This window comes from Atractosteus spatula, chromosome 17 (assembly GCF_055471065.1).
Source record: "Atractosteus spatula isolate fAtrSpa1 chromosome 17, fAtrSpa1.hap1, whole genome shotgun sequence".
Lineage (NCBI taxonomy): Eukaryota > Metazoa > Chordata > Actinopteri > Semionotiformes > Lepisosteidae > Atractosteus > Atractosteus spatula.
The window spans coordinates 13,200,887-13,224,009 of NC_142722.1; the positions used below are offsets into that span (position 1 = coordinate 13,200,887).

The 23,123-nt window shown below is 40.6% G+C and overlaps 2 protein-coding genes across 4 annotated transcripts; both read left to right on the forward strand.

Moving 5' to 3' along the window:
• Positions 1-4,075: 4,075 nt before the first annotated feature.
• On the forward strand, positions 4,076-14,419 carry LOC148819157 (solute carrier family 2, facilitated glucose transporter member 11-like). Of its 3 annotated transcripts, none has more exons than XM_088935771.1 (12): positions 4,076-4,236; positions 5,050-5,148; positions 5,915-6,075; positions 6,601-6,725; positions 7,040-7,169; positions 7,726-7,874; positions 8,272-8,459; positions 8,956-9,066; positions 9,987-10,088; positions 11,062-11,137; positions 11,294-11,421; positions 11,793-14,419. In XM_088935771.1, exons 1-12 carry the CDS (start codon positions 4,186-4,188, stop codon positions 11,988-11,990), a joined length of 1,518 nt encoding a protein of 505 aa, XP_088791897.1. In that variant the 5' UTR covers positions 4,076-4,185; the 3' UTR covers positions 11,991-14,419. The 3 variants fall into 3 exon arrangements, with proteins under 3 accessions (XP_088791897.1, XP_088791899.1, XP_088791898.1); XM_088935773.1 differs by having other exon boundaries at positions 11,875-14,419; XM_088935772.1 differs by having other exon boundaries at positions 13,182-14,193.
• A 1,248-nt stretch (positions 14,420-15,667) lies between these two features.
• Positions 15,668-22,222, forward strand: LOC148819158 (solute carrier family 2, facilitated glucose transporter member 11-like). The gene is made up of 12 exons (XM_088935876.1): positions 15,668-15,691; positions 16,148-16,246; positions 16,720-16,880; positions 17,646-17,770; positions 18,257-18,386; positions 19,308-19,456; positions 20,035-20,222; positions 20,669-20,779; positions 20,973-21,074; positions 21,268-21,343; positions 21,684-21,811; positions 22,028-22,222. Exons 1-12 carry the CDS (start codon positions 15,668-15,670, stop codon positions 22,220-22,222), a joined length of 1,488 nt encoding a protein of 495 aa, XP_088792002.1.
• The last annotated feature ends 901 nt before the right edge of the window (positions 22,223-23,123 follow it).

Here is a 23,123-nt window from a genome sequence, read left to right on the forward strand (position 1 = left end):
TTGCAAAAGGGATATCCTCAATATGTGTAATTACAGATACTGCAAAAGATTAATCAATAATCAAAGCATTTCTGTTAATGACCATCTCAGAAATAGCTACAATAGAGCAGTAATAACTGCCAGCTGGTGTAAATTTACGTTTTATAGTGTTCTTGTTAACTGAACCTTCAGGTATGAATGGCTTTAGATGGCCTAACCAATAAGAGCTTACAATTATTGTATACCTAATATATAAAAAAGAGCCACACCACAATGGATATATGAAAGATTAAAGACATGGTTTATGTCACTTATCTCCAGGATTAATGAGGGAACATCTGGAAATGCTTATTTTATCTGAGTTTTTTATGCTTCTGTTTTGCTTTGTTTAAAATCGCTTTAAGACTAAGAATTGTGGCTTTGGGCCAAAGTCAATCATTTTAAAAATAAACTAGGTCTCCTAGTTGTTTGTGGTTCAGAAGGTAGTGATGCTGCTGGAGGTCAACAATAATAGTACAAAACTGTGGAAAGAAGAAAGGGATTCTGTCCATAATTTGAAATTGACCTTGATATAGACAACAGAACAAACAGACAAGGAGTAGGTTGCTTGCATTCTTCCTGTTATGTCCAGAGCATTCAATATTAGCAAAAATGAAATAATTGCTTTCAGAAGTGAATTACACTCATACATTTCAAAGCACGGGTGTTCAAACGCATACATCTGATTCTAGACAAATGCTGATACAATCTCCCATTTGATGAAAATTTGGAAATGAAAAATGAACTGCTCGCAAAACACATATAAAGGAAACAAAATAGATGGCAGAACTTTCAAAGTACTGGAACTGATTAGAAACAAGGAAGGCCTAAAGCTCTGGGCCCTGACTGTTTCAGACAAAAATAGGTTCAAAAAGGCCTAAGCAAATTACAAGAGAGCATACACTGTCATGTTTATGATATAAACCTTGTTTGCTCAAAAAGGGAGAGATAGCATTTCTCAGGGAGCCTGATGACTAGACAATAATATCTTTGACTTTAAATCTCTTTGCTGGTAAATTCTTTCCAGCAGGAGTCTCATTAAAAGATGCAACCCTCATTCTGGCTTTTATTAACAGTCTCTCTACATTTTGTAAGACTGTGTTTTACTATAGTCTCAAAATGGGGCTGGAAATGTAACATTTTTGTTGATTGATTTTTATGGTGGGGGGCATCAACAAATGCTTCATCTTGCAGTAAACCAGTCCTACTTCAAAATATGTTTTTTCATATTTACATTTTATAACATATAATGTAGTCAATTATATTTTTAACAAGTGTAGATTTGTTTGGAAGGAAATGGCAGAGAATAAAGAAATTGTTTAGCTCATGATAAAGTACTGTCTTTTTAAGTGCAGACAGAAAGCATTTTCTAAAGCTGGCTTTCAACTTTGTATACAATAAAGTACAATTAAAGATGTTCCATGCACTTTTCTCAGTAACCAAAACCTTAATTACTCCAGAGGAAAGGTCTCTATTTCTGTAATTATATCACAGAAGGATTCCACAGAGTACAAAGACTCTTTGGAATGTTTCTACAAGATTGTGCCTTCTGTGTTTATGAATCTTAGGTACATCAATGTGGCTGTTATCTCAAATGCCAGAGGGCACTGGAGACTAACTGCTGAAATATTGTCATAAACCGGTTGAATAGTTTTCCAACAATCCCTTTTCTTTTCCAGGCATTCATATTCTGAACTATCCCTCCATTTTCTATCCAGTTCACAGTTGCGGGAAAGCTGGAGCCTATTTCGACAAACAGGGTGCGCAAGGCAGGGTATACACTGGACAAGACACCAGTCCATCGCAGGGCCACACACAGACACAAACAGACACACTCACACTCACACCACGGCCAATTTTCCCAGAATCCAATTAGCCAACCAGTATGTCTTTGGGCTCTAGGAGGAAACATGAACCAGCGAGAACATACAAACTGAGGCAGATAGCTCCCCAAGTCCGGAACTGAACCCAAACTCCAGTTGTGAGGCAGCGATGCAATGCTCGTTCACAGAAGGCTTAGCAGCTTGTAGACTGTTACCATTAGGTTTCAGAAGGGTTGGGTCTATTCAGCACTGAGATTGGGGGGTGCTGCTGTGAGTAGACCTGGTAGACCAGTAGGTGGTGCTCTTCCCTGTAGAGGAGAATTTCCAGACCAGTGTCACATTATGGTGGCCGTGGACCACATGGCATCTTTCAAGGTTCTGACTACTTGACATTAAAGATCATATGGTGTTAACCCAGCGGCCTGGCAAGATTTCACCCTTGTCTTCTTCAATCTGACCTACCTAAACTTCCCCCGTAACTTAATTGGTGAAGCATTTTCTCACTTCGCTGCCTGATGTACTGTATAGTGGGGCAGCTCCCAGATAATGTGTACCAAAAGTTTGATCCATGTACAGTAGGTGCTACATAAAACACTTTAGGATCTTTACCCAAAGATCTTGACTCAGACATCCTTACCCAAAGGGTATGCATTGCAAGCGTCAGATATGTTCCAGTGCTTATGGTCCTACACTGACAGGCTGAAGGAATTGTGCCTTTTTAGCCATGAACAGAAAAGATTCAAGAGGCCATGACACAAGTATTCAGAATGCTCAAGGGCATTGACAAAGTCACCCCAGTGCTGAAACCTTGAAAATAACCAGTGGGACACAAGTGGAAACTATGTGGAAGAGCATTTGAAACTGAGAACAGAAGGCACCTCTTTCCCTAGAGGATTATGGGTGTATGGAACAAGCAAAAGCCCTGGCTTCAATCAAGAATGAGATCCTGGGATCAGTCAGCTATTTAACAACCAAACGGGCAAGACAGGCCTCCTCTTTTTTGAAACTGTCTCCATGTTCTTCAGCACTGTGAATATCTGGAATCTACCCAAAAATAATGTTAAGACAGCTGCTCGGATAATTTAAGAAACCGCTGGGCGAGATTCCAGATCAATAAACTATTAACAACCGAAAGAGCACAATAGATCTGAGGGCCTTCTTCGGTTTGTAACCTCACTCCTGTTATTTCAGTATCAGCTAAGGTCAAGTATGATTCTCCTATCCTATGCTACCATCCAGTGGTGATTTTTTGTAGTTACCGTGATCTGCTCTTCAGGCATACAACCTGATTTCTTGGATTTTCGCTTGTGAAGTGGCAATTTATTTTTCGGATCAGTTAGCTTTTTACAAAGGTTTCCTACGTTTATCATTAAATTGCTATAAAGTTGGTCAGGCACCTACGTTTGTTGCTGGTACTGATTGTTGGAATTCAGGGAAACATTTCTTAGGCTAAAACTGTAGTCTAGCTAACACCCCCTGTACACAACCAATGAGGTAAAGAACAGTTTGCCATTAAGACAGGGGCTGGTGGACACAACCTGCTTCCTCGCAGTTACAAGAATTACAAGAATTTGGCCTAAGAGCGTTTAGACTGTAAATGTACGATAGTGTACATGAAAAAAAATAATAAACAACTTTGCCACACATTTTATTTTCATTTTTCTGAGGAGAATTTTATATTTTAGTACACCCGCTGTTTATCTCCAAATAAAAAGACGGAATATAATTATCAGTGCATATAGGTGCATATCATAAACCCTGTCTGGAGGAAGAGAAATGATCGTGTCTGAGCACACACAACAGCAGTCAGACATGATGGGCCAATGCATCTTAGTGGCATCATGCACAGTTAATTCGTTACAACACCTGACACTTGTTAGCGAATGCATCTGATAAATGTTGTGGATGTGTGTAACATGGGTTACACATAAAATTTGTTAAATTAGTTAATATTAACCTGGCTCCCGGTACATAATACTAAGACCTTTGTCTGCACCAATTTGCATTTCTGCGTGTATGTACAGTATGTGTGTGCCGTCGCAGCTCGTTCTGACCATGTTTCTGCGCCCATGTACTGTACATCCTCAGTGGCACCTTGTCTCAGGCCCACCGGCTGACGTCCTGAGTCCGCAGAGCGTACTGGCCAACCTCATCCTATCACAGAGCAGGAGCTGGAGCGCTAGTACCGCCCAGACACCGGTATATTATCCCACTTGCATAACCAGGAAGAAAAAGGAGAATAGAATAAGGGGCGATGTGTACATAGATTTATCTCCCGCTTCGCTTCATATATATTTCAGATTTTCTTTTAATGGTCCCAAGATTCGTAAGGATCTAACGTAAAATGGCCGAAAGTGAAAATGACTTGGAACACCTTGAGGCTTCGGAGAAAAAGGTTAGCCAGCTAGTCGACTTGTGTTAAATAGTTGAATGTGTTACTAAAAAGATGTGTGGGCACCCCTTTATGAAACACGTGAATGGCTACCATGTCCTAATGTTTATTTTTAAATACTGGCAGGGATTTTTATTTTTATTAGCTCGTCAGAGGTGGTGTGCTTTGGGTATTTTGGGGAACAGCAAGTCCCGTCTTTGCCCTGCAGTGTTATTTACAGTATACAAGTCTCTAGGGAAAGGCACACTCCGCAGCTGGGTATCTGCGTGTTCCTATGCGTTCAAGTGGAGGTATTGACGCGGAGAAGGGAATTTTACCTTGAGCCCAAGGCTCAGCCGCAGTTCACCAGCCTGAGCTGAGAGCAGAAAAGGCCGTTCAATATCCCCTTATGCAAAAAGACTGTTTTCAGGACATCAGCCAAGTGCCTGCCTGCAACTACCAGATTTTTCCTTCCACCAGAATTATTTAACTTTCAAAACATAATAACCGGAAGGGGATAATACAGGGGAAGGTGCTGGCTGTTTCTGCATATTGTTAATAACCCGTTGCCCACATGACAGCTGTACCTTCATCGAGGCATAATAACAAGAAAATCATGCCCTGACGAGGAGATGTACAAGATATGTGCTTGAGGTTAATACTTTATGCAGTGAAAACGTGCTCTCTACATTTTACCCTTTTGTATGTCAGAGTTTCTTGCAATTGACCTACCCACAGCTGGGGACTTGTACTTCTTTGTGTGTGTAGAGCATATTAAACGTAAGAATTTTTAAAATGTTATGTTCAAACACTAATAAACCTTGTCCATTTTTGCAGCCTTATGCCTGGACCCTTATTCTGACGGTCTGCTCTGCAGCTATAGGGGGGACTTTGCAGTACGGCTACAACATTTCCATCATCAATGCACCCACCGCAGTAAGAACACATCACTTCACCTCCAGTGACTTTCCTGATGCTGGATGCAAGCATGCTAGGCAAAACCTTACGCTGTCACACTTTAGGTTATTAAGTATAAAATAAGGCCGGCACAGTGGTGCAGTGGTTAGTATTGCTCCCTCACAGCGCTCGGGCCCTGGGTTCAATTCTGGACCTGGGGTCTGTCTGTGTGGAGTTTGTATGTTCTCCTTGTGTTCTTGTGGGTTTTCTCTGGTCGCTCCAGTTTCCTCCCACAGTCCAAAGAACTACTGGTAGGTTAATTGCTTCTGGAAAAAATGCTCCTGGTGTGAGTGTGTGCTTGTCTGTGTTTGTGTGTGCCTTGATGGGATTGGCTTTGGCTCCCCTGCAGCCCTGGATATAGATACCATAATTAAAAAAATACAGAGTACCACGTAAGAGATAATAGAGCACACTGTTGATCTCTGGATGATGTGCTTCCAGCTTGTCAGGCCACTATGTCAAAAAATGCCAGCTGTTTCCTGACATGGATTTGCATGTTTTCAGTTCGGCTTTTGTCCTTGGGGTTGTTTTTCACTACTTGTCCTGAAGTCCTCCAGCTTGATTTGGACAAGATCTTTCAGGATTTTTTAATATGTGCATAAAGGCCCCTCCCTGTGTTAAAGAGTAGAAAGGATTATTAGTTCCTGTGCATTTGTCTGTGTCCTCTAAGGACAATGTGAGAACCGTTGTTTGGCGTCTTGATCAGTCTGCGGTGTACTTCTCCCCCCACACACTTCTCCTGCAGCATGTCCAGCGGTTTGTCAATGAGACGGTTCTGGAGCGGTGGGGCACACAGCTGGAGGGGTACCAGATCACTCTCATCTGGTCCTTCATCGTGTCCATGTTTTCTCTGGGAGGCCTGGTAGGAGCTCTGCTTGCAGGGCCAATGGCCATTCACTTCGGCAGGTACAGTAGCTTCAGCATTATAGAGAACTACCACCAGATAGTTACATTTCCAGTTTTTTGTTCAATGGTAGAAGTGAAAAAGCATGAAAACTGTTACAGGGTCTGTTACAGTAACCACACTTATTTCTTAGTAAGACAGCTGTTTAGAGATTAATATAAAAAAATTCTATAGCAAGAAACATCTTCGGTGCTTTAAAATGACAAAAAATCATACTGTATCCACACTATTTAACTTTGAGAAAATATAGGCATTAATATATATATCCTCCCTCAGTAGGTATGTCGTTTAAATTTAGCAAAAGCAAATGCAGCAGCGAATAATACTGCCTTTTTCATCAGAGGCTGTGAGAGGCGTTGTGCAGTTCAGCTGTATTCAGGTTCTCTTCTTTTTCATTTAAAATCCTGCCAAACATTTTGTCCCTCTGACAGCCCCACAAAATGAAACGGCTAATTCTTGTAGGTGAGTTGCAGTAGTCATCGAAAGACGCTGTCAGTCTGTGCGTTTTTCACTCTTCCCGCCGCTAGGAAGAAGTCCCTGCTGCTGAACAACCTGTTTGTGTTCGTGAGCGCGGCGCTGGCGCTGGCAAGCAGAGCGGCGAGGTCGTTCGAAATGATCATCCTCGCCCGCATCCTTGTTGGCATCAACGCCGGTACGTATTCCAGTCTGAAACGGCACCGCAGCTCCAGACTGGCTTCACCCAGAAAAACGAAGCTGCAGGAATCAGTTTTGTGCACTGTAACCGTAACGCTTCATAAACCTGGCAAGAATCCGGTACTCACTACTCAAGTGCTTTCATCACCCAGATACAGTAAGAATGGCTCGGGGGAGTGCTGTCATTCCAGGTGTATCCTGGTACTGAGAATTACAATTCCACTTTGACTCCAAATGCTTTTTGAATTGCTGTTTGTATTCTTTGAGACCGAGATTCAGGTGAGGAGCTCATGATGATCCTTTCCTACACAGGTGTCAGCATGAATATCCAGCCCATGTATTTCGGAGAAAGTGCTCCTAAGCACCTGCGAGGAGCTGTGACGCTGAGCTCAGCATCCTTCACTGCTTTTGGAATTGTTCTGGGTCAGGTTATAGGACTCAGGTAGGCTTTGAGCATAAACCAAAAATCTTAGTATTTCAGTTCCTTGGCCAAACTAGTATTCAGATACCTGTTCCTTTTCCACAGACACAAAACTCCACTTATGTATTATGAGTTGGCATGTCTCACAGTCTTATTTTAACACTGCTACAGCTGTCCCATCTTAACAACAAACAAAATGGTGAGAATGGAAGTTGCTCTTCACTTATTTCAGTCATTTCTTGAAAGATTCCAGGCAATGTGGTTTAACATCTTGGCAACTTGGTCCAGATACCATATACCATGAAAAATGCTGCTTCCAGACTTCCAGACGTTCCTGCTCAAAGTCTGCTTTCGTAAAGACTAAAAAGATTTAGTTCCTTTATATTTGTCTGTGTTTTACATTTTTTTAAAGGCAAGAATTAATCTGATCTCTCTTCTCTGAAAAGTTGCTCCAGCAATAGTGTTCTCTTTTCCTGGTGGCAGAAACGAAGCATGCAGTGTTCCAGATAAGGTCTTAAAAATAGGTGTAATTAGAGTGGATTCCTCACTGCTCCCTGTCTTGTGTTCAATCCTGCAGGGAGATCTTGGGTGGCGAAAGCCATTGGCCTTTTCTTCTGGCCACCAATGCCATCCCTGGGCTCATACAGCTCCTCACACTGCCCTGGTTCCCTGAGAGCCCACGCTACCTCCTCATTGACAAAGGAGACAAGGAAGCCTGCACTGAAGGTGAGGAGGCAGTCTTAGTCATTCCTTAGTGGGTCAAGATCTTCATTTTGCAAAATATTCCCAGAGTCAAATATATATCCTTATTACCCTGTTGCAATAGTTGCAATAGAAGTTCATTTTTAATTTCATTTTGTATTTGCTGTTTCTTACGCATACCTTTGGATAGTTAACACATTTTCCATTGCTATTTCTTTTTATTTATTTGCCCTGTTTTAAAAACTGGATAGCAGATTTTCTTTTTCCTCTTCTCAAATGACTGGCTTAGTGGTGCACTAAACGGTGAGATTCCATGGTCAGCAAACCATGCGACAATGTGGCGCCACTTAGTGGACACGGTGCTGCACTGCACCTGCCGGTTTCATGTGGCTCAGCTGGACTCTGATGCCCTGTCCCACAGCGCTCCGGCGGCTGCGGGGCTGCGGAGACCTCAGCCGCGAGATGGACGAGATGCTGCAGGAGAAGGCGGCTGCGATGGGCCAGCGAGCCAAGGGGCCGTGGGAGCTGGTTCAGGACAGGGGCGTCCGCTGGCAGCTCATCACAGTCGTGGTTGCCAGCAGCGCCATGCAGCTCTGTGGAAATGACAGCGTGAGCACAGCACATCTGGACACTCCCTGCTTGTCTGGCTACAGACACACAAGTCCTTAGCCTCTCCTTAGAGCTTTCCAACCAATGCGAAAGCGATTCCCTCACGGTACGAGGGAAACAAGCGCAGCAGTGAGACACATTCCACAGCAAGAACATGTAAAGGTTAATTCTATGCAGAAAATAAAAAACGCAGTCTTTGGGATGTTCGGTCTGCCTTTTCATAAATATCTTTGCACTTACAAATTCATCTTGCACATATTAAACGTTAATGAAAATACTTGAATGAAAAAATTGATATCTAATGTTATATGAGAGGATAATTCCTTTCTCCCCTGTTTAAACAGCTATAACAAGCTACTACAAGAGCCCGAGATTGTTGAGGGCAAAGCAAAGCAGAGCTGTCTTCTTTTATTCACTTGAGTTGTCTTTCTTCTTTTTTTTGACGTTTTTGTCAGTCTTTATACTTGGTGTGATTTTCTTTTTCTTTAAATTACAGATGTATTTCTATGCATCCTATGTGTTTCAAGAAGCTGGGATCCAAGCTGAAAAAATCCAGTATGCAGCCATTGGGACAGGATCCTGTGAGTTTATTGCAGCTGTAACATGCGTGAGTGTTTGAAAGTGTGCTGCTTATTTATGAATAATGTAACATGCATTACAGGTGAAGGGAATAATCTGCGTAATGTTCTGGCACTGGAAATTCATCTTTAGCTGAATGGCTTAATGTAGGAAAATCCTTCCATCCATGTGCTTTGTCCGATACAGGGTCATGGGGGTAGCTGGAGCCTACCCTGGCAAGCAGAGGGCGCAAGGCTGGGTACTCCCTGGATGGGACGCCAGTCCGTCACAGACACATGACGCACACACTGACATCAGGGACAGTTTTCCCAGAAGCCAGTTAACCTACCAGCAGGGTTTTGGATTGTGGGAGGGAGCAGGAGCATCCGGAGGAAAAATAAGTCAACACAGGGACATACAAACTCCAGGCCGATAGCACCCCAGGGCCCCAGAACCACGAGACAGCAATGCTAACCAGGGGACCACTGTGCCACCCCAGTGGAAGATAATCTCCTTGTTAGTATTTTTTTAAAGAATTGGAGAAAAGGAATCCAAATTGATAGGCATGGTTTTATAATAATCAATAACTAATATGTTTTTAGCCCAGCAGATAAAAAGTAGGACAATCAGTTTTCACATTTCCATTTACAAATAATCTTTTATAGTCATTTTGAATAATCAGACCTATTTTATTCAGTCCAATATTTTAATACAGAGTGTCAAAGTTTTAAACTTTGATGTTTACGACAGCAAGCACGGAACCGAGTGCACGCTAACATTCACAGCGTCTGTTCGCCTGCTTGACTGTTCACAGAGCCTGTGACTGCGAAGGAGAGTTTTGGAAAAAACATGTTTTGGGGGTTATTTATAAATAATCCAGTAATTAGGGATTCTATCAACAGGAAAGCAGCACTCGCTTGCCCAAGACCAGGGCAGTGTTTCGACTGAGAAAATCTCTTTTTTTCTCAGAATCTGCTGATCGAGCGGCTGGGCAGGAAGGTTCTGATCACGGGCGGGTATCTGCTCATGGCGTGCTGGGCTGTGGTGTTCATGGTGACACTCGCACTCCAGGTAGGAGCAGCAGTACCTGCTCACTGCTGGCAATAGAAGACTCTAACAAAAGAAAAAACTCTTGGCTGTTACAGAACTGTACCAATTAAAAGCTCAGCCAGTGTACGGCTTCTCAGTTTGTGTGTTATATATTTTATTCTAATATTTTGGTGTGTTTTACTCAAGTTATATTTACATATTTTGAATTAATTATCGAGGGATGAGCCACTATTAGTGTACTGGGGTTCTGTAACTCTTCCTACAGTACCGTCACTGTACTGAGGTTCTGTAACTCCCCCTACAGTACAGTCACTGTACTGGGGTTCTGTAACTCCCCCTACAGTACAGTCACTGTACTGGGGCTCTGTAACTCCTCCTACAGTACCGTCACTGTACTGGGGTTCTGTACCTCCTCCTACAGTACAGTCACTGTACTGGGGCTCTGTAACTCTTCCTACAGTACAGTCACTGTACTGGGGCTCTGTAACTCCCCCTACAGTACAGTCACTGTACTGGGGCTCTGTACCTCCTCCTACAGTACAGTCATTGTACTGGGGCTCTGTAACTCTTCCTACAGTACAGTCACTGTACTGGGGCTCTGTACCTCCTTCTACAGTACAGTCACTGTAGTGGGGCTCTATAACTCTTCCTACAGTACAGTCACTGTACTGGGGCTCTGTACCTCCTCCTACAGTACAGTCACTGTACTGGGGCTCTGTAACTCTTCCTACAGTACAGTCACTGTACTGGGGCTCTGTACCTCCTTCTACAGTACAGTCACTGTACTGGGGTTTTCTTACTAACATTCTAGTCCAGAGGGAAGAACTCCACCTCACACTTACCTCTCACCCCAGTGCTGTCCAGGCCCAACCTTATTTACTTTCTAAACCTTCCAGAAGATGGTAGCAATGGTAACACTGTTGTCACTTATGCGTGACTGGGCATAAGTTTAATTTTAACCACACATTCTGTCCTTGCTGCTTTTCGACAACAGGAGAAGGTGAGCTGGATGCCCTATTTAGGCATGACGTGTATTTTTGCCTTCATCCTCAGCTTTGGAATGGGACCAGGTTTGTCTTTTGATTTTTTTGTTGTTGTTTGAATTGTGACTTAACTGAAAGTATCACTGTATTAAAATGTATTCATGTAATATGTGAACTGTAAGTATGTGACAGTGAAAGCTTGCCCCGATACTGACTGGTTAACCTTCTTTCTTACCCCTGCAGCTGGAGTCACAGGGATCTTGCCCACGGAGATCTTTGAGCAAACGGCCCGTCCTGCAGCCTACATGATAGCAGGCTCTCTGATGTGGCTGAATCTGATCCTCATGGGCCTGCTGTTCCCCTTCATTGTGGTAAGTAACTTGTAATGTAGAAGCTACTCTCTGGTCACCATAACTATGCACTGGTTACGTCTGTTCAGAACTAGTCTGGTCATTGTAGTCTGCTTATTTGAACACTAGTTGTCAGGCTTGGATTTACTTATTTGTAGTTTGGCCTGTAACAGATGCCTTTACTGTGATTGCAGTTTCTATTTTCTTAGAAATGTGTGGGCCACTCCTTATTTTGATTTCTTTTAAAATGACATGAGAAACAAAGAGATGACATCACTGTGAAATTTGGGCTTCTCAAAGTTCTCTCTAATCAACCAGATGGGGGCGGTGTTGCACAGCACCTCTGGGATGATTGGTTGTGACTGTCTGTCTGTGTGCTATCTGTCTTCCAGAGCGGGCTGGGCACCTTCTGCTTTGTTCCTTTCTGCTCAGTCTGCCTCCTTTCCGCTCTCTTCATTTCCCTGTTCCTGCCAGAGACCAAAGGCAAGTCTACCCTGGAGATCACAAAAGAGTTCAACAGGCGCAATTTCAAAGGAACGGAGCAGCAGCAGTATCAGCTGGGTGAAGTCCTCCGATCCACTTCACTCTAGTGCACCAGGAACGCAGGAGTTAAACTGACTTCAACCCAGCTGATGTCAACCCTGACTCATCTTATAGGCAGGACTGGTCAACTTTGTCACTTCCAATCAATTGTCCAGTCTTTGCTCCAGTAAATGCCTGGGTTAATTAAACAATCAAGGATCAATTCATTAATTTATTAGGAGGTTTAAGGTCCTGTAATGGCATGGAAAGGAAGTGCCAATAATTACCTCTATGATAGAGACTATTTATTTATGTACAACCTTAGTGTGCTACTTCTACAACAATTGCACTTGAATTTCAGGCCAATCATAATCTGTTTAATGAATATAATGTTGTAAGATGACAGCTTTTCAATTTCCTGTTGGTTATTCAGAAGGCGTGCAATGAACACTACGTTTTAACATCTTAAAACACAGGCATAGATGTGCATGCTATATCTATATGTTTTTTGCTCAAGTCGATAATCTTTAAAAATGCACTGAATAAAATCCCTATTTGTGTTCAAATTCCGACCCATACAATGCTTTAGCTCATGTTGATGTTTTCATTTTACAATGCAATTATTTAAAAAATATATTAAAAAAACAACTCTTATCTAAGCTGATTCCTGATGAAGAGTGATCAGCGCTGACAAAACCAGTTGCCAGGAAGACTAGTATGATGTTATTTAAGCCACTTGTAGAACACTTCTCCTGTCCAAGAAAGAAAAAGCCAGCATCGATGGTTGTGGGCCCTAATCCGCAACCACTATTTTAAAAAACGGTCACTAGAAACCTTAATTGTAGAAGGGTTTCTTCCTCCTCACAATAACTAGAAGAGGTTTCTCATGTTTCTATTAAAAAATATATAATTCTTAGTCTTTTCCCACAACTTCTTACATCTATACCTCTAATGTGGTCAAAGTCAATGTAAAGTACATGCACATTTATTTTATCTGTGCTCTTAAGTGCCTCCTCTATTTGCAGTGTTATTCACTTTGGCTGTGAAAATGGTCATAATCATGAATTTGCTTTGTAATAATCTATTGTGAACATCTGTGGAAAACAGTGCTTGTTTGTATGTTCTTACTGTGCTTGCATGGGTTTACCCTGGATGATCCAGTTTCCTCCCACAATCCAGAGATGTACTGGTAGGTTATTTGGCATTTGGGAAAATTGGCCCTGGTGTGTGTGTCAGTGTATGTCTTTCATCCCATCCAGTGGGTTTCCTGCCTTGTGTTCGTTGCCTACTGGGATAAGCTGCTACTTCCCAGTGACCCTGAATTGGAAGAAGCAGTTAGAAAATGGATTGATGGATATTATTTCTACTGGATTACAATCTCAGGCTCTACGTCAAGAACAACATGCCTGACCTTATAACCTGAGCTAACTTTTCATTTGTGAGGCGTTAATAAAATAAAGTGTTAAACTATCTGACAGTACATTAATTACCAAAACGTCCAGTGTGCTACTCCGTGTGCCGGCATTACCAGACTAGTTAAAAGTTTAGAGGTAATGTTATTTGCACCTACAGACTCAGTGCATTTACTGTACAGAGCAATGTCAAATGCTTTAAAAATGGCTTTCAAGATTGTTGAAAAATGAAAGTGAAATGTGATGCACGTTTCATGCAACATGTTCTGCATCGCAGTATATCAAATGCAGTTTGTATGCTAGGGCTGCTTTTCTGTTCTGGTTAAACTTGGAATATATCCCGTACTAGTCAATATCCTTTTGTACTGTATTACTGACTCTGTTCTCTACCAAAGGTAAAAAGTAATTAATTAAATTGCATCTGTTTAAATGTATCCTGATTTGGATAGTCAAGTCCTCCAATTGTATGATACAGTAATCAAAATCTTATTCCAATGAAACATTTTACTTTTTGGAGAGTATGATTTTCTTAGAAATGTAATGTTAATTTCTCAGAAAATGTTTTGTTACTGAACAGAGTGCAATAACACCTACGTTTTGCATGTATTGTATACAGTACTTTTAAAATAGCCTTGAACAAATGATGGAAATCATTTTTGCATTGCATTGTTCTTTTGTTTTACAAACCTAATGAAAAAATAGCACAGTATTTTAGAATGTTTTTAATATGCTGAGTTTTTTATTTATTCATCTTGGCGAAAATTGTTATTATAGCGCAGATAATAAAATTTAAAAACATCTATCTTTTGCAATATACTTACTGTATAAACTAAATAAAGTAATGCTCATTTACTTGCGATCCAAATTAATTTTCTGTCTTTATTTCAGTGCCTGAATCATATAACTATGGGTATGATATGTTTTAAAACTTTATTTACGTTTTATCTTTAATGGTTAAAATACTGTTCTGTTCCCCAAAGAATCTTAAGCAATATCACTTGTATAATTAAATAATGCTGCTGTTTATATTACAGTATACATTTTAATAAAACTGAATGGAATCAATGCTATATATATTCTGCTGCAAACACTGGTTTACTGTTGTCTCTTGGCTTTATTCTGGTAATTCCCAACCTTGAGCATGAAGCTAAACACCCTATTAATCAAATGAAAATGGTTTTCAGTATGACTGAATGCTTGGTTAGACCACTAGGAGACCAGTACTGTAGGACATACTGTATTACAGTAATTCAATTCCCCATATACTATAGCTGTAAAGAAACAAAGGTAGAGAGGAGATTCTACTGTGATAAACCACAGTGAAATCATACTTGATTAAAGTGAAAGATTACACAAACTACAGTAAACATAAGCATAGTTATCACTCTATCATGGTGTAATCATAGTAAAGCCATAGGAATTTGCTGTGATATGCAGACTATTACAATAGTATGCTTGATATAATGCTCAATATAACATTTGGTGCCTGTACTCAGCTGAGGAGCCCGCAGTGCGATTGTGGGATTGTGACTGAACGCCTCTAAGTCAGAATCCATCCTTGATAGATGATAGGTGATTGTATCAACAAAAATCCTTTCAATCTATTACACCATTGTGCATGTTATTTAATCTCCAAAGCCTTTTAAGGTTGTTGATTTGACAGCCTAGGTTTACACAATAATGAGCAATTATCAATCATCAACCCTAAATTTACATTTTATGGAACATCGTTGCATCATCAGGACCCTTCCAAAATGCAGTCAATATGACCAGACTGTGATTATATGGTTGAGTTGATTAAATAGTGAGCAAAATATGGCAATAACTAATTTCCTAAATCTCCAAACATAAACAGAAGCAAAAGTGAAAACATCGATGGTACCCGAATCTAGTTTGCCTGTCCCAGGAACTTGATGCTGAAAGTAGATCGAGTCACAGACAAAAGCACAGATATATCTGTTCCATTCCATAAATCACGGGCAACAGTCCAAGATATGTTTTTTCCAGACAGTATTCTTTCCTGTGAGGGATTAAAATGAGTTCATGAATGACTGTTTTAATCCAGTTTAGTCATGTTCAATCCTGTTGTTTTCTGTGTCTGGTGTTAATGTTCTCTACCTAATAACAGGTGGAAATTAATTAAAAGGAAATAAAGTACACAGTTACCTAACAGACCATGAAGTCCAAATGGATAGAAAAGAGATACACAGTCCTCCCCTATGATTGGCGCACCTGCCCTTGGTTTCACACTATAAAAATCTAACTCTTGTAGTGGTAAACAGCAGTTACACCTCACATCATTCCTGAGGAAAGAGAACAGGAGAAGAAAGACAATGACTACTGTTGTGACAGAGCTGGTAGGATTTAATTGTAATTGTAACAGCCTGTGTAAGACAGAATCAAGCTCTTGTATTTCACAGATGACAAGGGTAATAGTCTCTTGTGCTCTGTAGTGTTCAAAACAGCACCAGTTGTAGCTCAGTATATATTGTAGTCTTTCTTTGAATGTGCACAATGTTTTCAGTGGCTATCTTATAATATATGTTCTACTTTTAATGAATCCAGGTCACTGGAGAAGTTTTAATCAAATGGAGTCAGGCAGCTCAATGCACCAGTTAAAATTCTATTTAATTAAAATCGCCACAGCTGGTCAATACTTTCTACAGTATAACATGTTAGATCCAAAACCTAGCATCTAGGCCAGTGGCAGCTGTTTAATTAAGAGAACACTTTGAAACAGTGGACTTATCATTTGATGCTTGTTCATTTTTAATCTTAAGTGGTCTGGCCTATTTATTTCTCATTTTTCGCAGTCTAAGTATTGGAGACTTATGCTGTTGACACTGGTGCTGGGGATTGGGGGGTCATTTCAATATGGGATTCAAGTGTCTGTCATGACCTCACCCTCAGAGGTAAGCACCACAGACATCGTTTTTATCAATGGATTCACCACTCAACTTGCCTTTTCTGGCATCAGAACTAACGCTATATATCTTCCTGTGCTGGTTTTTGTAGTGTTAGATACTATGCATGAGCTGTACATAATGATACACCAGACAATGAGAACTTGGTTCTGAAAGCTCCCAAGGCTATATTTATAAGAGTAGGGCTGTAAATCCCATTATCATTCCACAGGATCCCAAAGCACTTTACAGAGAGTAGGTAGCTCATTACATGCACTAATGAAGATTATTCATGAGTGAAAAATGCTGTGTAAATGCAGTAATTGATCGATGGATGGATTGATTGAATTCAGAATCAGAGCATCCAAAACCATAAAATAATGTTCCTCTTAGCTACAGCAAACTTGAAATAGCAGTTGCATGGTCAGGACTATTGAATCATCTGTATTGAAGCTCACTTGCCTTCCGATCCCTGTTTGAAGACAATTCAGAACTTTGTGAACCAGACATGGAAGGACCGCTATGGAGAACCAGCAGATGAGTCCACAGTGAAGCTTATCTGGTCCTTCATCATGTCCATCTTCAGCCTCGGGGGGTGGCTGGGAGCAATCAACAGTGGTAAAATCCCAGTCATCTATGGCAGGTATGCTCAGGAATGACTTCCCAGGTCCGTGATGATATGCTATTCATCAGTTCCTTGTTTTCATTGTTGAAGGAAATGTACCAATTGAAAATAATTTGAAAAGGACAGATTATTGTCCCCCATTTATAATGCCCTCTGTGTACACATTTTAGACAAAATATCACTTTTGGGGAGTTTTATGCTTGTTCAGTCTGAGGAAGATCAAAAAAAAGATCAGATTCTATTAAAACATGTATCCACATTTTGCAGTTCTGCTGTTTTGAAATATTGTAAACACATGAAGAATGGTTTACACAGAAAACATGTTCTCCTCAGATTTTCCCTTAAGTATTCCTGGAATTTGCTGAATGTATTGAAGTGCATACCATCTTTAATGAAGAAAAATAATCCCTACACACTATACTGTAGATTTAATAATCAAGGTATTTAATACTTAAGAAGTTTAACATACTGTACAGCCCCTGGCACACAGCTGATGGTTTCAGTTGTGAACAGCAAAGAAATTGGGGAATGGAGGAGCCCTGGGCTTTATACCCTTTGTCATTTTCATATACAGTACAATTCCAGAGCTGGATTAACATTCTAATTATTTGGGATTTGATGATGTGAGTTAATTCAAAAAAAAGTTTCAGTTGAAATACAGCATAGCAGTAAATATTCCAATTATTTTGAATTTGAATTATTGCATTTATCTTAAACTTTTTTTTCTATATAATCAAGACTTGGACACATTACATGACCTTGTGTTTGTTTTCATTGTCCCAGAAAAAAATGTTTGCTGTTCAATAATGTCGTAGCGATTGTGGCGGCAGTGCTGATGGAATTCAGCAGAATGGCTCAGTCCTTTGAGATGATATTACTGGGAAGATTTCTGTATGGATACAATACAGGTGTGTATCGAGATATGTCCATTTTTGACAGCCTTCAGTTTCCTTTCCGTAAGTCAAGATGGCTTCGCTGTTGACTCATTTTCTCTTTGCTCGGTGTCTTTATACAGGAACATCTTTTGAATTTAGCCTTGTGTTACAAAACAGATATGTTTCTCTCTGGCAGTCAGGGGTAATAGTTACCCCACAAATCATATTTATTTACACAATGGAGAACAAACATCACAGAAAAAACTGAATTGCTGTTCTGAGACCTATATTTAAATATTTTCAAATATGACACTGTAAGAAACACAAATCCAGCCCAGAATATTCCTTCCCTCAAACCTTTTTAGTATTTAACAATGACTAGTTCCACCTAAGGCTGTTTACAGTACATTTTTAAGTGCCTTCAGCTGTTTTACTCAGATTTTAAGATGATCAAATAATGTGCTTGGCAAGTCATTTGTTTAACAAATTATCCTGCGTGTTGTTGTCTTTTAACTGCAGGTCTTGGTCTTAGCGTCCATCTCATGTACTTGGGTGAGAGCTCGCCGAAGAAACTGCGTGGATTTCTCACACTTAGCTCCTCGATCTTCATTGGTTTGGGGAAAGTTTTGGGTCAAATTGTTGGGCTCAGGTAACCCTCCTTCAATACAGTCTTCCTTTGGGTCCACAGGTAGTGAAGCCAGCACTCTGGGTTAGCTTTGCCTCCTGTGGCTTGTGCTGGCCATGATCCAGTCAAGACCAGTATTCTATTAATATCAAAACTGTCTTCAAATTAAAACGTTTCTTAACCAGACCTGTCATCTCTCTTCAACAGAAATAAAATCCATTACTTATTAAAGACAAATGATGTCTGGTGTTAGCAAACAGAATATAAAGAATGTTGCTCTTAGTCTAGATCTCCTGAAGCCAGGCTCTACTAATCTACCAAAGTCCAACACGTGCAAATATATCTTTGATTGCTTCTTTGTTATCAGAGGGGAAGGCAAAGTTGTCGTGTTTCTCATGACTGCCTTCCAATTCCAGTCAAAACCAGCTAGCCTCCTGCAGCTCTGTCACAAGGCCATAGAAATGACTCAGATTGGCCCTAGATATTTCTCTGCTCACAAGATCTTCGACTTTTTTCAATGAATACATTACTTACATGCAAAATGAAAGACATTATCTATTAACCGGCAATGTCGTAGAGCAAAACCGAACTGGATATTTCGATGACTCTTCTCCTGCAGTGCATCATAAACTCTTATCATATTAAGCCTAGAGTGGGAATAAAACGTCCAGAAGAAACGCAAGACAGTGTCAGAACAGGACAGAACAGTGTAGACTCTACAACGGGAATGTAAAAGAGCTAAAGGCAGCATTCAGTTCACTTAACTGCACTATGTTCATTTGTGTTATATAGGTATAACTGATAGTTGTGATAAATTCACATCTTTTAAAAACAAGCAATATAAACACCTAATAGGTGGGGAAATGTAGAGTTGCAATAATCTGAGGGTCCTGTTTTCATTACAGTTTTTTATGCCCTTATGTGTGCAACATTTGTTTCCATCAGAGAACTGATGGGCACAGATACCCTGTGGCCATATCTGCTGGCACTGAGCGGCATTCCTGCCCTGGTGCAGTTTCTCGGCCTGCTCTGTTTCCCAGAATCCCCGCGCTACCTGTACCTGGACAAGGGTGATGAGGAGGGCTGCAAAAAAGGTAGACTTGGTATACGGATCATCAAAACGCATGCGTGCTTGTAAAGGTGCTAGAGAGAAAATCTGAGCTCTCAGCGCTTATGATGTGCAAGCCGCAAAAGCCCATAGCAGCTTTAATGTTCTTTGGGGAAATAAAACATCTGTTGTACTGTATCAAACCCATTACTGTAATACAGGGCATTACAATCTGAAGAAGCAACAATGTTTTGTGACTTTGAAAGTGCAAGTTACATTTTTCCCAAACAAAACTGAAATCACTAAAGCCACTGCACAGTATTTTATGAAAGTTATATCAGGGTAATACTTAGAGGTAGAACTATTAAGCCAGGTAAAGACAATTTTCTATGTCTTAGGCTAATATTGATATATTTCCTGCTGTTTTGTCAGAATGAGATTGGAAGAAGGTGAAGTTGCAATGTGCAGTACATTGTTTTTATTTTCTTTCAGGAAGTCTAGACAGTTGTTTTTGATTTTTCTGACCTTAGTAGATTGATTTTTCGTCTTTGAAAAAGCAAGGTAAAAATGGAGATGATGCAAAAGGCGTGTAGTAAAATACCGCCTTGTGTGCTCTTGACACAGCTTTGGAGGAGCTGTGGGGTGGCGAAGACGTCAAGCTGGAACTGGAGGACATGGCCAGGGAACGGGAGGCGATGGCAGGCGAGAAGGCCAAGACGGTGTGGGACGTCCTGCGGTCTCGGGCAGTGCGCTGGCAGTTGCTGACTTTGGTTTTCCCCTGTGCCTGCATTCAGTTCTGTGGAATCAATGCGGTGAGTGACAGCCAGGATTCTGCATCAGACTGTCCTCCAGAGGTCTGAAAACGTAACTGAGGCCAAAATCATCCCTTTCTCAAGTGTTCATACTGCAATGGCTGTCCTTTACTTTTCAAAAGCCCTGTGAGGGGGATGGTAATTACTGTAGCACCCCCATCTTGTAAATTGACAAGTTAACTAGGATAAAAAAAAGGCGAGGTGGAATTTAAAAGAAATCAGGTCTTCTGGGCTCCTGCTAAACAGATAAAAGCTTTACTCAGTAGCCTCAATGCCTTTTTGAGGTCACTTTAAATCCCCTAAAGGACTGGGGAGGGCTAGAAAAATGCCCCAGATAATCTAGTTGAAAGTTCAAATCTTTGGGAGTGGAGCTGGCTTGAAACCAGAGCTTGAAACCCAGCTGAGTTGCAGAACAGTGAAGCAGCTGGACTTATATTTTTTTGCAGATTTACTTCTATGCATTCGACATCTTTCGGGAAGCTGGGGTTCCAGAAAGCAAGATGCGCTACCTTTCCATCGGCATCGGCACAACAGAACTGGTCACCATATCGCTGTGTGTAAGCAGCTGCCTCACTTTAAAGAACCGATCAGCGGTCAGCTTGTCAGTACAGCACTCTGGGGGGAAGCTAGTCTGTCGGTACAGTATGTCTGGCATTTAACTAAATAAGGAGAGAGAAGGGACTTCTTGTGGACTAAGCAGAATACATTTAGATTTTGAATTGTGTTAACTTCTCTATTCCCTGCCCATAGTCATTTCTGATAGATCGTGCTGGCAGGAAGAAGCTGATGGGGCTTGGCTACCTCTTCATGGGATTGATCCTGATCATTCTCACTGTGATGCTGTCTGTGAAGGTAATGGGAATGGTAACTGAAATAAATGGCGAATTTTGTATACTCTCCTTTCAACATTAAGAAAAAAAATGGGGGGGGATTTCCTTGAGAATATAATAATCATTTCAAAACATTAACTTTAGAAGGCTTTAGAAGGGGCAAAGGGTGTTTTAGAAAAGTCAAGCAGCTTAATTTGATTATACTTTCTTTACAGGACAAGTACTACTGGGTTCCGTACTTCAACATAATCCTTCTATTCTCTGTTATCTGTATCTATGGATTGGGACCATGTGAGTATCAAATTAAATGAGCTCTATCACAATAAAAAACTGTGATACTTGTACATTTCGCTCTATACTGTACCTAGGAAAAAGTTGTTTGTTTTCTTGTGTTTTGTATATAATAGTATAATATTATATACTAACTAAATACGACTTTCATTGGGTGAGTATTAATGTTCTATGGTTGAAAATAATAGAGATGGAGTGTAGGTAGAACGCTTCTTTAACATTCCTGTAACAATGGCCTGCACTTATATATACCAAGATACTGCACTGCGCTGTTCTGTGTTAGCCTGTAAAACAGCTTCTGAAACCAAATTCCTTATTTTTTTCTCCTCCTTCCCTGCAGCTGGAGTGTCGATGACGCTTCCTGCTGATTTATTCCTGCAGGCCTGGAGACCGTCTGCATATGTCGTTAGCGGGAATATTAACTGGCTTAGTCTGTTCTTTCTTGGGATGTTTTTTCCTTACATAGTGGTAAGAAAATGTATTTTTCCTTTTGTTCCACCGTGTCTTCCAGTCAAAGAACCTTGTCTTTCTTAAAACACCAAGTTTGCCTCCCTGTCATTTAGCCCTTCCAACACTGTTGACAAACAGGCAGCTGCTGTTTCTGTTCATTGACTTGTTTGGCACGGCTCTCACAAGTCCCCTGGAGAAAACAGAATTTTAACATAATATTTCCTCTGTCCACAGAAAGGCCTGGGCCCGTACTGCTTCCTCATCTTTGTGGTCTACTGCATTCTTAGTGCAACATTCCTGCTGTGGTTCATTCCCGAAACCAAGGGGAAGACTATGGTTGAGATTATGGAAGACTTCGACAAGCTTAACTTCAAGGATAGGAGAATGCCCATTAACAAGGAGGATTTTACCCTTGCCACAAAACTCTGAGAACATCTGCAATAGCACTTTTAGCAGTTTTTTTTTTTATTAAAAAATTCAGGAGTATGTTAAATGTCTACATGACAGAGTGTATGGGTGGGAAGTACTGTGACTTGTTAGTGCTTTCACCAGAAGCTGATATTTGATAATGGAGTCTAGAAAAGATTATTGTTAATTTATCTGGCGAAAATATTTGTCCAAAGCCATTTAGATCTGTGCCCATTTATGCAGCTGGGCATTGTGGGAAGACTCGTAACCTTCCAGTTGTGAGTTCAGAGCCCTCAGTGGTCTGCTACCAGAGGGCTGGCATGGTCATATTCCTTAGCTTTATTTCAGAATCAGGTATTTCCTATATTTCAGCACATGCTCCTCAGCTGAATCTCAAAGGTATCCATTGAGGAGGTGTATCATGCAATTTCAGGTGTTTTCCATGTTGTTGATATATACGCTACTAAGATCCAATAGCACCTGTTTTTAAACAATAGTAAAAAGAGCAGTAAAAAGTGAAAGCACCATCTTGTGTTATCTGTATGTCTGTTTTAAGCACTATGCTGTGTTGTGTTTATTTTGAAACAACATTCTCTGCATGAACATAACTTGTTTGATTTATTTTTTTAAATTTGGTTCAATATTAAATATGTGGGTTTCCTAAAGGGCAGGATCATGGCAGGAATCTCTCTTCTTTCCAGAGTCCATAGTCACAATGTCGTCCTGTGTGGATTTTCATATTTCTTTAGCAACTCATGTTTAGGCAATTTGTCTTCAGAAAAAATCATTTGCCGCATTAAATAAAAAGAAATGTCTGAGGTTAAAAAAAAAGTCAGGCACCTTTTCTATTTGGGGTTTCCATGCATGGTAAATTAGACCCTTAAAGGCTTAGGAACTATGACTTGTTTCACTTTTAAAAAAA

Coding starts and splice junctions, on each gene's coding strand:
- LOC148819157 (XM_088935771.1), top strand. CDS start 4,186: ATGGCCGAAAGTGAAAATGACTTGGAACACCTTGAGGCTTCGGAGAAA. Junction 7,170..7,725: donor GGTCAGGTTATAGGACTCAG/GTAGGCTTTGAG, acceptor TCAATCCTGCAG/GGAGATCTTGGGTGGCGAAA. Junction 11,138..11,293: donor CAGCTTTGGAATGGGACCAG/GTTTGTCTTTTG, acceptor TTACCCCTGCAG/CTGGAGTCACAGGGATCTTG.
- LOC148819158 (XM_088935876.1), top strand. CDS start 15,668: ATGACTACTGTTGTGACAGAGCTG. Junction 19,457..20,034: donor TGAGGAGGGCTGCAAAAAAG/GTAGACTTGGTA, acceptor CTCTTGACACAG/CTTTGGAGGAGCTGTGGGGT. Junction 20,223..20,668: donor AGTTCTGTGGAATCAATGCG/GTGAGTGACAGC, acceptor ATTTTTTTGCAG/ATTTACTTCTATGCATTCGA.